The 16,010-nt window shown below is 34.3% G+C and overlaps 1 protein-coding gene across 1 annotated transcript; it reads right to left on the reverse strand.

The window, feature by feature from the left end:
• Nucleotides 1-1,002: 1,002 nt before the first annotated feature.
• Nucleotides 1,003-15,641, reverse strand: LOC140447467 (arylalkylamine N-acetyltransferase 1-like). The gene is made up of 2 exons (XM_072540134.1): nt 15,112-15,641; nt 1,003-1,244 (listed from the first exon to the last, which is right to left on the reverse strand). The coding sequence occupies exons 1-2, from the start codon at nt 15,489-15,491 to the stop codon at nt 1,049-1,051; spliced, it is 576 nt and encodes a 191-aa protein (XP_072396235.1). The 5' UTR covers nt 15,492-15,641; the 3' UTR covers nt 1,003-1,048.
• Nucleotides 15,642-16,010: the final 369 nt, after the last annotated feature.

Genomic DNA, 16,010 nt, shown 5'->3' on the forward strand with positions numbered 1-16,010 from the left:
ATTAAAGGTTAAAATACGTTTATAAAAATTAAATAATAATTATTTATTAAATAAACGTATTTTAACCTTTAATTGTGGCTTATTTCCATTTAAATAGTAATTCATAGTTAATATTTTAATACTTTAATATTCTTACCTCACAAATTCACAAACAACAAATAATACCAATCGCACATAATGAATGTTCATAATCAAAAGTCCTTATTTATTCTTCAGACAATTAAAAAAACAATATTTCCAAGTTCGTATGGGAAAAATACATACAAATTAGAAATGTTTGGAAAGGTTTTTAAAACCCTCGCTCAATGTTGATTTCAGAGCTTAGGTAGTCCATTGCACAGTCGAGGTTGATTAATGTTATGTAGCACAATGACAACTGATCTACTTTTAATTGTAAATTGTGAGGTGGAAATCCAATTCCAATGAATTCAAAAGCTCTATGGGATAGTTAACATTGTGTCGCGCTCTCTGTTATTGTGTTCGATGTGCACGAATTCGTTTCATTCTAAGCTTCATCTTCATTTTCTGTCACTCTAGAAAGCAATTCTAACATGCCAATTCTAACATTCTATCACGTGTCGTAGTTTGTCGCATATTTGCTTCACTTCTACAACCTAAATCTGGTTGTCTTCTTCCTGGCATTGTAAACTTAAAAAGTTCTGGCGCTATATGTCATAGTAGTAATGAATGACATATTTGTTTACTGTCAAATATTAATGTGCTTTCAGAAATTTTCTTAAAAAGATATATTAAGCTACATTCTCGAAGAGTTAAAAATATTTGAAACTTGAAATGAACCCCAAATCATTATTAAAATTTCCAGCAAATAATAACAAAATTGTTTCCGAACTTTGACCACTTGATGTACTATACCTTTTATTTGCAGCAAATATATAAAAAACATTTCTTATTTAATTTGCGTATTGCATTTTCAATGTATGATAGTGTAATTAAGACATAAATAAATACAGATGAATTTCGTTGTCAAAAGAAAAATTGTAATCATTGGAAAACATTTTTATATTTCAATTTATCTCTTAGACGTGTGTTAAAGTTTCTTTACGTATACAGTGGCTTGCGTATGCGGAGGCTCCGTATTATACACAATTTTTCCATCGACTTTGTAGTCTTTGTAGGGCAGTGTATATATACAGTCGAATCCCATTCTCTTAACGGCCAAAGCTGTGAAGTGACTAGAACATTCCACTACCATGAAACCACAGCCTCGTTCTTTACCAGCGAGACTAAAAGAAAAACAAGAATTAAAACTTTATAAGGAGAATAGCAGTAGACGGTTACAAAGAATTTTAGAATATTTAACCCCTTTATATGCAGTGGGAAGTATAATTCCCACTCTCACGTCTACAGGCAGTGTATATCGATTTTCCCACCGTTTGAGGCTGCTGCCACCTAGTAGTGATATCATAAACATATAAAAAATTACTTTGAAGCTGAGGTACAGATATTTACATTGCCTTTCATACTATATTTGAATATACGCTGTTTTGACGGGATTTTTGTGCGGTTGCGTTCTAGTTGTGAATAAATAATTGTTTACATGAAAATTAAGGTGAGAAAAACAATAATAATAGAACGTATTTGACACGTGCTAAGTGTATATTTGTAAATGAGTTATATACTTCCCACCGCCCATCCTCGTTGTTTATTTTTATTATTTTATTTTAGAAATGTGGGGTCTAGATATTCCCAGAGATGCTGAGGCTGCATAAGCCTATTTATATTCTTTACCTGACAATCAGGAATATTCAGAAGAAAAAGTAGATGAAGGTGCTTTCGAAGAACTTGAAAATTTGAAAGACAACTGTTTAGATTCTTCTGGTGTGAATACAGCCTGTTTTATATCTTCTTGAATATTTAGGTAATTTTTCTCTCCCTATATCTCCATTACATTTTTAACCATCTGTATCGGAAGATAGAGAAGATGAACAAATTTATGAGGAATGGGATCAAAACACAGATTTCTTTGACAACCTTGCACTTGATTTTTCCAAAGATGCCAATTCTGCATACGATTTTAATATTGAAGACAAACAAATCGATTATTTCACCAAAATTTTTGATTTAGATATTCTTAATACCATAATTTATCAGACTAATCTATATGCAAAGCAGAATTGGTCTAGAAGTTCTAATAAGAGAAATCAACCCGGTCCATCTAATAATTGGCAAGATACAAATCTAGAGAAAGTGAAGGACCTAATTGGAGTAATGATTATAAGGGGAATACATACACTTCCTCAGCTTTCCAATTACTGGTCCACTGTTCCACTGATCCGTATTTAGCAGTTTCGCAAGTATTTGGATCTAAGAGATACAAAAAACTAATTGAAAGTTTACACCCGTGCCTCGAGAAAAACCTGGATATGACAAACTGCATAAGGTGAGACCACTTGTGGAAAAACCAAACAGTACAATCCAATCTACCGATAACCACTCATCTGTTGATGAATCGATGATAGCGTTCAAGGGCAGATCATTACTCAAACAATACATGCCCATGAAGCCTGTGAAATGAGGCTATAAAGTATGGTGTTTGGCAGACTCAGTTACAGGCTATATCTACAAATTCCATATTTACACTGGAAAGTCGCCTAGGTGAAAAGATTGTTATAAACCTTGCGAACTGTCTAAAAACAAGGGATGCCTTTGATAATTTTTTTACATTCTTTCCTCTTATGAAAAAGTATTGAGTGATAAGATTTATGCTGTTGGTACGGTGAGATCAGACAGTAAGGAATTACCAGATATGTATAGAAGTAAAACGAAGATGTGCCGTGAAGAATTTATATTTAGTACAAAACAAAAGGTAGCTGCAATAAAGTGGGTGGATAATAAAGCAGTCAACATCTTGAGCAACTGTTTGTCTCCACAAGATACAGATTTTGTCAGTTGTAAAAATAAAGATGGCTACACAACAAATGTGTCATGCTCTAAAGCTGTAAGCGTTTATAATCAGCTAATGGGCAGTGTCGATAAGTTCGAACAATATCACAATATTAAATAAAATTAAATAAAGGTAAATATAATTAAGTAAAATTAAATCAAGTTAAACATAATTATGTAGAATTAAATAATTTTTTGAGCGTTTTGTGGTGAGTGTAGAATAGTTCGTCGGATCGTGAGGTATGATTGACATCATTGGAAAGAAGAGGCGGTAGCTAATATGTTAAAACAGAAAAAACACACATTACTGCATTGCTAAGAGGGCATTACATCATATCTCCTTTTTGTTTGGTTCGATTGGAGCGTGTGATACGTTAAATGAAATGGAAGGATATCACGAATATATTGAGATAGAGAAAACAAACAATGCGACTGCCAAAAGAGCGCTGCACAGTGTCTCCATTATTAATAAACATATAGGTACATACGTGATTTTTTAGGGCACTATGCATAAAAATGGTTTAACTAAAAGACAAATTTTGATTTATTGACTTAAGAAAGGCCCCTGGCTGAGTAAAAAATAAACAACTAAACAAATCCCAACATGCGACATAGTAAATGAAAGGGGAGGATATAAGGAATTTATTCAGATAGAAAAACAAACAAGGTTACTAACAAAAGGGCACTACACAGTATCTTCATTATTAATGAATGTCTAGCGACATAGGAGATATCATAGGGCACAATGGATAAAAATAGATTTACCATAAGACAAATTTGGATTTATTGATTTACAAAAGGCTTCAGGCTGAGTAAAAAATAAACAACTGATCGAATCCTAACATGCGACATAGCAAATAAAAGGAGAGAATAAAACGAATATATTTAGATAGAAAAAACAAACAAAGAGACTATACGGCTCTATGCATAGCGACATACGACATACCACATGATACTATGGATGATAAAAAGACATATTTGCTTTATATATAAAGCACTAGGTAAATTCGCTTTATTGACCTAAAAAGGACCTCTGTATCCATCTGAACCATCTGAATAGTAGCACATGACACAGCAAATTTCAGACGTGAGACATACGTAGGGGAGATGTAGGTACAGTGAGACGGTCGGAACACTGAGATAAACGCGGTAGAGCTTACCACGTTCGGTATTATAAGGTAGAACTAAACGAACATGCCTATTACCACCTTAAAGTGAAGCAAACAAGAAACCATTAAGATTCAACAAGAAATGTTTTAGTTATCGCTGGTCATTTGAAGTGAGTGCATCGTAGTAAATATACCGTATCCACGTGGCCGCTGTTTTCACGAAAATTGAAGTTTCTTAGACAAGGTAGGTTATTCTAACTACAAAGTAAACCATTTTACGAAACAATTAAATTAAAACAAACGATTTTTGTACATATTTTATTAGTTTTTTTCATATATTTTTATTAACGATTTTTTAAGGAACAGTGAGACAACACAGCAGATGGAACAGTGAGACGCGTCTCACTGTTCCTTTACTGTCTCACTGTTCCGTTATAGTTGTATAAGCCAGGTCATTTGCAAAATAATTTCTCTTACAGAACGAAGATGCCAAGAAAAAATAAAACAGATCGGAAAATAGGAAGATTCTCTGGAGATATGATAAGACAGTCTGTTGAATTAGTACAAGGTGGCACTTCTATACGGCAAGCAGCACGAATAAAAGGAGTATCTTTCCAAACAGTCCACAGATATGTTAAAAAATATCAACAAGATGAGAACGTCCGTTTATGTCCTAATTACAAAGTAAAACAAATTTTTACTATCGAACAGGAGAACGACTTGTGCGAATATATAATTAAATGTTCTAAAATGTTTTATGGCCTATCAAGAGAAGATACCCGAAAACTGTCATATGAAGCCGCAGTCTACAATAACATAGTGGTTCCAGCAAACTGGCATACTTCAAAAATCGCTTCACTTACCTGGATGAAAGGATTTCAGAAACGTCATTTCAATAATTTATCCCTCCGGACCCCAGAAGGTTGTAGTCTTGCAAGGGCAACCGGTTTCAATAAATTTAATGTTGAAATGTTTTTCAGTAAACTTGAAACCGTTTTACAGCGTTTCCCTGTGTTTGGAGATGGTAGTCGCATCTTTAATTTAGATGAGACAGGAACCGTTACCGTTCAAAAGTCCCAAAAAGTGTTTGCAGAAAGAGGTATACGACAGGTTAGTAAAGCCACAAGTGGCGAACGTGGAACACTCGTTACAACATGCTGTATTGTTGGAGCATCTGGAGTAGCTATTCCTCCTGCTCTGGTATTCCCAAGAGTACACTTTAAAGATTTTATGATAAATGGGTCGCCTCCTGGAACTTTAGGACTAGCTTCAAAAACAGGTTGGATGAATACAGAGTGCTTTGTGCAAGTTGTTAGGCATTTTATTAAGCACACTGGTAGTACTAGAGAAAACCCTTCTTTATTGCTAATGGATAATCATCAAAGTCATTTATCGATTGAGGCAATCGATTTATGTAAAAATAATGGCGTTACAATCCTGACTATACCGCCACACTGCACGAACAGATTACAGCCGTTGGACGTAGGTTTATTTAAGCCATTTCAGACTTTCTACAATGCTGCAGTAGATGCATGGATGATAAACCATCCCGGTCAGACATTTACAATTTACAACGTAGCAGCCTGTGTGGGCACAGCATATCCACGAGCAATGACGCCAGTTAACATCGCAAGCGCTTTTCGAAAATCTGGAATATTTCCATTCGATCGGCATGTCTTCGCTGAAGAAGATTTTTTGTCAAGTTTTGTGACAGATAGGCCGCTTGTTGCAGTTGAAGCTGCTGCTGAAAAGATAAGTGAATCTCCAGATGTAGAAAATCCAGGTCCAAGTCATACTGCTACTACTACTAAAACCTTTGTTAGTCCAACAGTTTTTAAGGGTTATCCTAAAGCTCCGACAAGAAAATCTGTAGAGGGCAACAAAAGACGCAAAGGAAGGACGATGATAGCTACGGATACCCCGGAAAAAATGGAGCTGATTAAATCTAAAGAAAAAACACCAAAACAGAAAAAAGTAGCACGGCGCGTATTAGATAGTGATTTTGACGAGCAAGACGAAAATGAGATGGAACTACAAGATTTCAGCGGGGGGGAGGATTTTATTGGTGAAGATCCAGAACCAATTATTTTCGAAGATCTTGATCGCTGTCCAAATGATGGGAATTATGTGCTCGTTGAATTCAACTCTAAGCAAAAGACATATTATGTAGACAAAGTCTTGTCTCAAATAAAAGAAAATGATTTTAAAATATCGTTTTTGCGAAAAAGCGCTAAATGTGAAAATAGGTTCTTCTTTCCAGTTGTCCCAGATGTCTCACATGTATTAAAAAGAGACATTAAAATGATTTTGCCGCCCCCTTTAATGCAAGGGTTAACCAAGCGCCAAAGTTCGCTTTTAAAATTTGAATTAAACTTTGATAGTCTTAACGTCAAATAATGTTAATTGTTACGTCTCAGTGTTCCCACATTGAAAGGAACAGTGAGACATTTACTAATTTTTAATTTTTATATTTTTGAGGTTTTAACATTAATTTTTATGAGAAAACGACATGATTTTTCAGTTCTTATTTATATACCAAATATCATTGTACAATATAAGTTTAAAGTAGCATTTAATAAAAAAGTTATTGGCATTGAAATTTTTTCGTCTCAGTGTTCCTACCACTCCCCTACATATAATGTATATAGCGTGCATACCATCAATATATATATATATATATATATATATATATATATATATATATATATATATATATATATATATATATATATATATATACAAACAACACAGTTTATTAGGGTTGCAGTCAGAAAATTGGCCGTAAAAGATGACAACAAAATTTTTACTACTTGTACCTAAATTTTAAAGAATTTTAAATGTATTTTGTCCACTATTTTATATTTTATGTGTGTTGTTATTAATGTTGAGTGTCTATGCTTTTGTAAATAATCTCAACGACTAGTAAGTTGCACTGAAGATTTGTGATATTTTATAAATATTTACACTTTTTTCTAATTATAGTGTCTTGAAAAAGGAACAAAACGATTCCGAAAGCTAGACGAAAAGTCATAAGAGTGTTTCATTAACATCCCGGCCAATTTTCTGACTGCAACCCTAATAAACTGTGTTGTTTGTTTATATTGACAGTCACTAATATCCAGTAATTCTTGTATATATATATATATATATATATATATATATATATATATATATATATTATATATATATATATATTTCTTTGTAGTACCAATTGACTTCTGGACGATCGCTGTTGCGGTTTCTTTGGCATCGATTGGCTTTGGACCTTTAGCATCCATTGGTTTATGACTCAAGTCGACAATAATACCTAAAGGTTTCGGTGGAATTCTACCTGAGTCAATTCATCTGTTCAGTCATTGTAATATTTTGTTGTCGAAACGGATGTTTAAAAATTTAACTTGTTAGAGTATATTATCTATAAATTGTAGGCAGGTAGTTATTGCTTTTTTCGAGATTGAATATTTTTCTTTTAAAATTATGACAGCTTCAAATTTGATTTAATTTGCTAAATACTTTTATTTTACATTTTTTAAGCTCAGTAATTTAAAAATGTTTTATCGTCTTTTAACAACTTCTAGTCTGATTATTCCCTGAGTAAAAGAGCTCTGTTGTAATGAATTATTTGGTATTACTAAAGAAATTCTGGTATAGTAGGATTAAATGTTAAAATTAAATGTTACAATGATTGTAACTTCATGTCTTGGGCTGTTACGTCGCATTATGGGCTATATGGGCTGTATTTTCTCGTTCTTGTTCGTATTTCTCTTCGATTTGCATTTTCGATGACACTTTCCAATATTTTAGCAAATTCAAAGTCCATGAAAAATACTTAGAAAGCAAACAAAAGTACTTATAAGAGTATACGACCATTTGATAACACTCACTGTGAAAATTTTTGCAAGTGAAGATGTTTAAGACAACAGGCACATTATTGCCGAACGCAAAGTGCACATAACTTTCTCCTTTATTTTTTGGTATCTGACTTCTTAAAACTGTGTGTATTTTTCTTTCCTCTGCCCATACTTCTCGTACGTCACTGAATCTGGTTTGATGTGGTATTATATAATAATAGATGCACAATCAAAACGAACCAGATTCTTTTACATTAAAAAGAGATAAAATATTATGTCCATATACTATGAAAAGCAATAATTAAAAGAGTCGTATTTTAACACATATTTGTTTTTCTTTAACCGTTTGTTAATAAATAATATATCAAAATTTATTCGACATAATGTATGTTTTATTTTAAGGCTGTAACATAAAAATAAGAATTACCTGTTATGAAGGCACTACATAGGTAATTATTATCTGTACCTAACAAAAACCAATTTTATCAAAATCAACCTAGTTTGAAATATATGGAGTCTCGATTATATCTCATGGTTGTGTTTGCCCTACGTAGAAAAAAATAAAATAAAATTACTGAAATCTCTTGGGAATTGAAGTACTCAAGAATTGAAAAGATGTTGAAATTACTGTAACTTTGAAGAAGTTGAAAATCAAATGTTTAAAGGTACACTTCTTTTAAACAAAATTCAGAATCAGTATTTTATCTCTTAACTTCATAAGAAGTGAATAATAAAGAAGTTATATACATACAAAAGGTTTTTGTAAGAAACACAGTTGCAAACATATAATTTACAAAATTTCTTGGTCTCTCTTTTTAAAATGGCGATACATAGCTTTCAACGTAAACAAAGTTTTAGGAGTAGTGTCCACTTAATAGCTTCTAATGGTAATAGTGGGTTAGGTACAATTAAACCCTAGTTAATGTTTAAAATTTGCCAATGTTTTTACTTTATTTTAAGTCTTTATCAAGGCTATACATGGCACATACCTATAATGGTACATAAAATGATCCATTGTGACGTTTGGGTTCACCATTGGAAAGTTGTCCGTTCTGCTTTGGGGACTGTGTCCTCTGACTATAAAATATAAGCGAAAAATTGCAATACACTCTTAACTGCTCAACATATCAAGGTGTTATAGCAGGAAAGCTTAACTTTTTGGATCAATAGCAACAACTACTCCAGTGACTCCAATAGTGAACATGGCAGCATTGCACGCGGAACACCTGCTATAACACCTTGATGTGTTGAGCAGTTAAGAGTGTATTGCATTTATTCGCTTATACTAATTGAACATCTTTGGGATATGTTAGATAGATGTGTCCCGAGGCGCCCACATCCACCTCAAATCCTTCAACAACTAAAAGAAACTCTAATCGAAGAATGGGAAAATATAGGTACCTCAACAAGATATCGACAGGCTTATACGCAGCATGCCACGTAGATTTCAAGCACTAATTCGCGCTGGTGAAAAATACACACGATATTAAGAATCAATTTTTCTTCATATCCTTACGTTAGAGATGTGGAACAACTGCTTATTCCATTTCATTTGTTGTAGTGTTTTCAAGTTGTTATGATTATCTTCAAAATGGTATGTAGAAATGGTTTTAATTTATTAAATTTATTTGAACAAAACATGATTCCTTTATTCAGGTAATAAGATTTCTATATTATTAAAATTATTAAGACGCAAATATGTGTGAGGCAAAATTAATAACAAACTATGAACGAATAAATAAACGAAACACAAATATAGAGATATCAGCAGGAGTGGTGAGAAAAGCAAAGAATAGTAGAAGGCAGGAGAGTAATAATATCCCAGTTAAAGACAAAAAATGATCCAGAAATTGAAATTTCATAAGACACTATAATAAAATATAGGTAGAAGAGCGAGCACTAAATCCTACATATCTGATCTACCCGAAAATGTATTACTTTGCTATACTATAAAATACTAGTTATGTTTGGATCAACAGAAACAACTACTCCGAGGGCTAATACCCCTACCGGCATTGAATTATACTATTGATCCTATAGTCACAGAACAACACAACCCATCAAGTGTGAAACGCCAAACAGCTGTTTCGGTCCGCCAGACCTCATCAGTGACGCTTGGCTTCTCCATTGGAAAGTTGTTCGTTCTGCTTAAGGGTACAAGGTCCTCTGAATCTCAAATGTAGATGAGAATGCAATCCACTCTTAACTGATCAACATTTAATATGTCATCACAGGTGTTCCGTGTGCAATGCTGCCAGGTCACCCATGTACAGCTTGGAACAACAAGAGCCATTTGCTGATCGGTTTAGGTCACTGAAACCCAACCAATTATGTTTGGATCAACAGAAACAACTACTCCGAGGGCTAATACCCCTACCGGCATTGAATTATACTATTGATCCAATGGTCGCAGAACAACACAACCCATCAAGTGTGAAACGCCAAACAGCTGTTTCGGTCCGCCAGACCTTATCTGTGACGCTTGGCTTCTCCATTGGAAGGTTGTCCGTTCTGCTTAAGGGGACAAGGTCCTCTGAATCTCAAATGTAAATGAGAATGCAATCCACTCTTAACTGATCAACATTTAATATGTCATCACAGGTGTTCCGTGTGCAATGCCGCCAGGTCACCCATGTACAGCTTGGAACAACAAGAGCCATTTGCTGATCGGTTTAGGTCACCGAAACCCAATTAATTATATTTAGATCAACAGAAACAACTACTCAGAGGGTTAATACCCCTACCGGCATTGAATTATACTATTGATCCTATAGTCGCAGAACAACACAACCCATCAAGTGTGAAACGCCAAACAGCTGTTTCGGTCCGCCAGACCTGATCAGTGACGCTTGGCTTCTCCATTGAAAAGTGTTCGTTCTGCTTAAGGGGACAAGGTCCTCTGAATCTCAAATGTAAATGAGAATGCAATCCACTCTTAACTGATCAACATTTAATATGTCATCACAGGTGTTCCGTGTGCAATGCTGCCAGGTCACCCATGTACAGCTTGGAACAACAAGAGCCATTTGCTGATCGGTTTAGGTCACCGAAACCCAACCAATTATGATTGGATCAACAGAAACAACTACTCCGTGGGCTAATACCCCTACCGGCATTGAATTATACTATTGATCCAATGGTCGCAGAAAAACACAACCCATCAAGTGTGAAACGCCAAACAGCTGTTTCGGTCCGCCAGACCTTATCTGTGACGCTTGGCTTCTCCATTGGAAAGTTGTCCGTTCTGCTTAAGGGGACAAGGTCCTCTGAATCTCAAATGTAAATGAGAATGCAATCCACTCTTAACTGATCAACATTTAATATGTCATCACAGGTGTTCCGTGTGCAATGCTGCTAGGTCACCTATGTGATCAGTTAAGAGTGGATTGCATTCTCATTTAAATTTGAGATTCAGAGGACCTTGTCCCCTTAAGCAGAACGGACAACTTTCCAATGGAGAAGCCAAGCGTCACTGATGAGGTCTGGCGGACCGAAACTGCTGTTTGGCGTTTCACACTTGATGGGTTGTGTTGATCTGCGACCATTGGATCAATAGTATAATTCAATGCCAGTAGGTGTATTACCCCTCGGAGTAGTGGTTTTTGTTGATCCAAACATAATTGGTTGGGTTTCGGTGACCTAAACCGATCAGCAAAGGGCTCTTGTTGTTCCAAGTTGTACATGGTTGACCTGACAGCATTGCACACGGAACACCGGTGATGACATATTAAATGTTGATCAGTTAAGAATGGATTGCATTCTCATTTACATTTGAGATGCAGAGGACCTTGTCCCCTTAAGCAGAACGGACAACTTTCCAATGGAGAAGCCAAGCGTCACTGATGAGGTCTGGCGGACCGCAACAACTGTTTGGCGTTTTACACTTGATGGGTTGTGTTGTGCTGCGACCATTGGATCAATAGTATAATTCAATGCCGGTAGGGGTATTAGCCCACGGAGTAGTTGTTTCTGTTGATCCAATCATAATTGGTTGGGTTTCGGTGACCTAAACCGATCAGCAAATGGCTCTTGTTGTTCCAAGCTGTACATGGGTGACCTGGCAGCATTGCACACGGAACACCTGTGATGACATATTAAATGTTGATCAGTTAAGAGTGGATTGCATTCTCATTTACATATAAAATACTAGCTTTTATCCTCGATTCGATTGTGATGGCGTCTTCTGCCGAGAAGTATCCCTTGAAAATACAACTTTTTTTAATAAAATGTATCATCTGTGCTTATTTGTGTCCCTGTCAAAATTGCAAAAATAATCAATATGATCGGTTAAAAAGTTAAACAGGGAATGCGAAAAAAAACAAGCCGACAAACACCTTACACTCACATTTATAATATTAGTTAATATTTTCACAGAAAAAAAGACAAAGCATAACCAGAGATAGATAAAAACTAAGCATCTTAACGAAAGAATCTTATTAACACAGCGCCAAACCACATTTTCAAAATTCACAACATTTTTAATGCATTTACAACCCCTAACATTAAATGCTTTTTAATACACAACGTTTTAGCAATGTGCTTCAAAAAATTATACACATGGCGCTGAGAAATAAGGTTATAAAACCTTTCAAAAAGAATAAAAGACTGCAGATAACAAGAAAGTAAGATAAAACCAATAATATATTGTAAATCCAAAAACTAAACAAAAAATATCCATTCTAAGAATTAAACTCAAACGCGAATCGACCAGATGTTACTCGAACCTTTATAAACCTGGAATCTAAGACAATCTAAGTGACTAACTGGCTTCCAAAATCGTATCACATCCTGTAGATGCCAATTGAACCGCTAAGCTGTAACGACATGAATATCGCTTCAACTCAATATACACAAATCGATGGTGGCGCTGCTTATTTTTTGCCTCGAACTACGATTTATTTACGAATCAAAAAACGGTCCAATTGGATTCCGGGTTCATATCGCGTAAAGAGCCTTATAATATCATCCACTATGCGTTTCTGATATTATTTTGAAGAGGTCAATTGGCATCCGAATACCGGATGCCAATTGACCAGCGGAAGCCAATTGAACCTACAACTTTACATGTGGGAAGTCAATTGTTACCGTAAATAAATATATGTATATATATATATATATATATATATATATATATGTATATTTATGTATATATATGTATATATATATATATACACAACCAAACTTATATGGAATCACCCAGTATTTCTTACTAATAATAAGAAATGTATGACAACTTTTTTTGCAGATAAGAGATAAAGGTTTTTGTTGGAAATGCGATTCATAAATTGATAAAATTTGATCAAGTACACATTGAAAAATTTTATTATTTGTGTCAAGTTGTAAAACCGAGACGTCAGAGTAAAGTTAAGTTTGTATTCAAAAAAGGTAGTATGCCCTACGTAGGTTTGTCAGATGTTCAGAGGGGAAGAATAATTGTTGTTCTTGTTGAGCAGGAAATGTCACAAAGGCAAATTTCAGCTACGCTACACGTCTCGCTGAGCGTTGTTTCAAAAACATATCCAAGATTTTTAGAATTGGGTACACTCAAGAACAGGTCTAGAGAAAGTCGTCGTAGAGTAACTAGTGATCGACAAGACCGGTATTTAGGTCAAATAGCTAGAAGAAATCCAACCTCTTCTCATCCGGTTCCAAAGGCAACTTTTGCAGACTACAGGTATTGACATTTCAGTTGAAACAGTACGAAAGAGACTTCGTTTCTAAAATTTATTTAGCAGGAGGCAGTTGAGGATTCCTGAGTTATCCAGACAGAACAAAATTGATCGGCTGAATTGGTGACTGGAACACCAGAACTGGACAAATGAAGATTGGCAAAATTTCCTTTTTTCAGATAAAACCAGAATTGGCATGAGATCAGATGATCGTCGAATTCGGGTTTTAAGAGGTCGAGCCAAACAAGCTAGATTGCAAACTGCCAGATCCGTTCCAAAATATAAAGGAGGAACTGTAATGTTTTGGGGAGGTATTAGGATGGGAGAAAAAACACTTTTGCGTCCTTTACGGCAAAGTTTAACGGGGTTGATTTGGTACTATAAACCCATAGTTAGGCTGTGGCGAGGTGCAGCAGGAAATATTTTCATTTTCATGCACGATAATGCCCCTCCACATACCAGCAGAGTTGCCACAGACTTTCTGGAAACTGAAGATGTCACTGTTCTGAACTGGCCTGCCTGCTCACCTGATATTAATCCCATTGAGCATGTGTGGAACCTCATTAAAAGAATGATTAGAGCTCGAAGGGATAATCCAGGTAATGCGGAGCAGCTCATTCAAGCTGCTCTTGAAGAATGGGCAATCTTACCTCAAGAACAAATTGACGATTTAAATAGAAGCATTCCCCTTCGGATTGAAGCTTGTATTAGAGCTAGAGTTGGCAACACTGACTATTAAAATGGACAACAAGACTGTATCTTTCTTTAGTCAACCATTGCAATGTTTTCATTTGTTTGTATTTTTTGGGTTTTTGTTAATTTCAAGCATTTGTAACATTTTTTGATAATAATTAAACTGGTTTAGTATGAAATGTAGTTCATTTTCCATTAAAAAAAATTTAGTAATACTTTACAAAATCGGAAATACTGGGTGATTCCATATAAGTTTGGTTGTATATATTTATATATATATATATATATATGTATATATATATATATATATATATATATATATATATATACATGGTATAGTAAAAAAACTTTGATGTCAGGTCAGAAGTGCACCAGATCATCACTTTATATTTACTTGGATTATATGCAAAAAGTTTATTATTTTAAACATTTAATGACTGACTGTAGATGATAATTTTGGATCCCCTGTCGCATGCGACGGACAAATTTACTAGTTTTATTCTGACAGCCAAAATAGATTGCATTGCATTTCAATTTGAACAGCCACAAGTTTTCCTGATGAGAGTTGAATAACTCGAAACACGTGTAGAACAATGATGGCGTTCTAATTAAGGAAATAGTCTTTTTTCATTTTAACGTATTTTTTGTACGTAAAGAGTGTAAAAATATGGTGTTTTCAACGTGTAGCGGCAGTAGTGAAGATAAGTGGGAACTCAGGAGATTGAGTCTTTGAGCGTCTTGCTATAAAGACTCCAGAAAGGGAATCGAAACCTCGACTGAAAAATTCCACACGGCAAAATTTGGAAATTAAGTAGGTGTAAGATTAATTTCTATACTAATATTAATGTTAGTTGTAAATTTAATACACAAAATATAAGTACTTACTGCGCTCTACCCATCAGATCTTTGGCAATACCCATTCCTCTATAATTTGAATCCACCGTCAATATGCTTACTGTGATAGCTTTGTTAACACCTGGAAACTGCTTAAACGCCTCCGAATGGTCATTCATATGCATCAAAAAATTGTAAATAGTAATAAAGTCCTGATTGTCACTCTCAACTTTTTCGTGTTCTTCATTCCTTTCCAAAATTGAATTTATACATAAGCCTATCATTTTTCCATTCTTTACGGCCTTTGTCGATATCCCGTTGTCATAGTCTTGAAGTAAATACTCTTCTAAAGGTAAATTTACAGGTTTTTCTTTACTTATGAGGTTTATCGATCTGCATATTGGTTCGTCTTTCATAAAATAGTCCCGCATGAACTGTCTGACTTCTTCTCTGTCTTCTTTCTAAATTATTTTTACTTCATAGTCACAATTTGCCATTTTTTTTAGTTAAAACCAGATTAAAACCAATCAAAGTGAATGAAAAGTTTTCGAAAAATTAAAAAGGTCAATCTAGTTTTTATAGAAGATCAATTTTTATCTGTTTTTCATATCTTAGATAAAAGTGATCTCGAACTTTAAACACATGTTGCTAAAAATATTAAAATAAAATATTAATAAGTATCAGTTTATAATAACAAATTACCGAGATAAAAAGGTGCTCACAAGCATTTAATAACTAGAACAATTTTACAAAAAAAACTATGAAATATAAAAGCTCAAAGACAAATAATTACTTCAAAAGAGTTAACTATTTCCTTATTAACCCATTCATGCCCAGAACTATTTATGCTTATTTTTTTTTATTTTTTGAAAAATTTATGCTCTTAAATTTACACAAAACTAACAAAAACTCACAAAATTAATAAAAATATATGTTTAAAAAATGAAAAA

Source organism: Diabrotica undecimpunctata, chromosome 8, assembly GCF_040954645.1.
Source record: "Diabrotica undecimpunctata isolate CICGRU chromosome 8, icDiaUnde3, whole genome shotgun sequence".
Lineage (NCBI taxonomy): Eukaryota > Metazoa > Arthropoda > Insecta > Coleoptera > Chrysomelidae > Diabrotica > Diabrotica undecimpunctata.

Coding starts and splice junctions, on each gene's coding strand:
- LOC140447467 (XM_072540134.1), bottom strand. CDS start 15,491: ATGCGGGACTATTTTATGAAAGACGAACCAATATGCAGATCGATAAAC. Junction 1,245..15,111: donor GATCTGATGGGTAGAGCGCA/GTAAGTACTTAT, acceptor TTTTTCTTTTAG/TCTCGCTGGTAAAGAACGAG.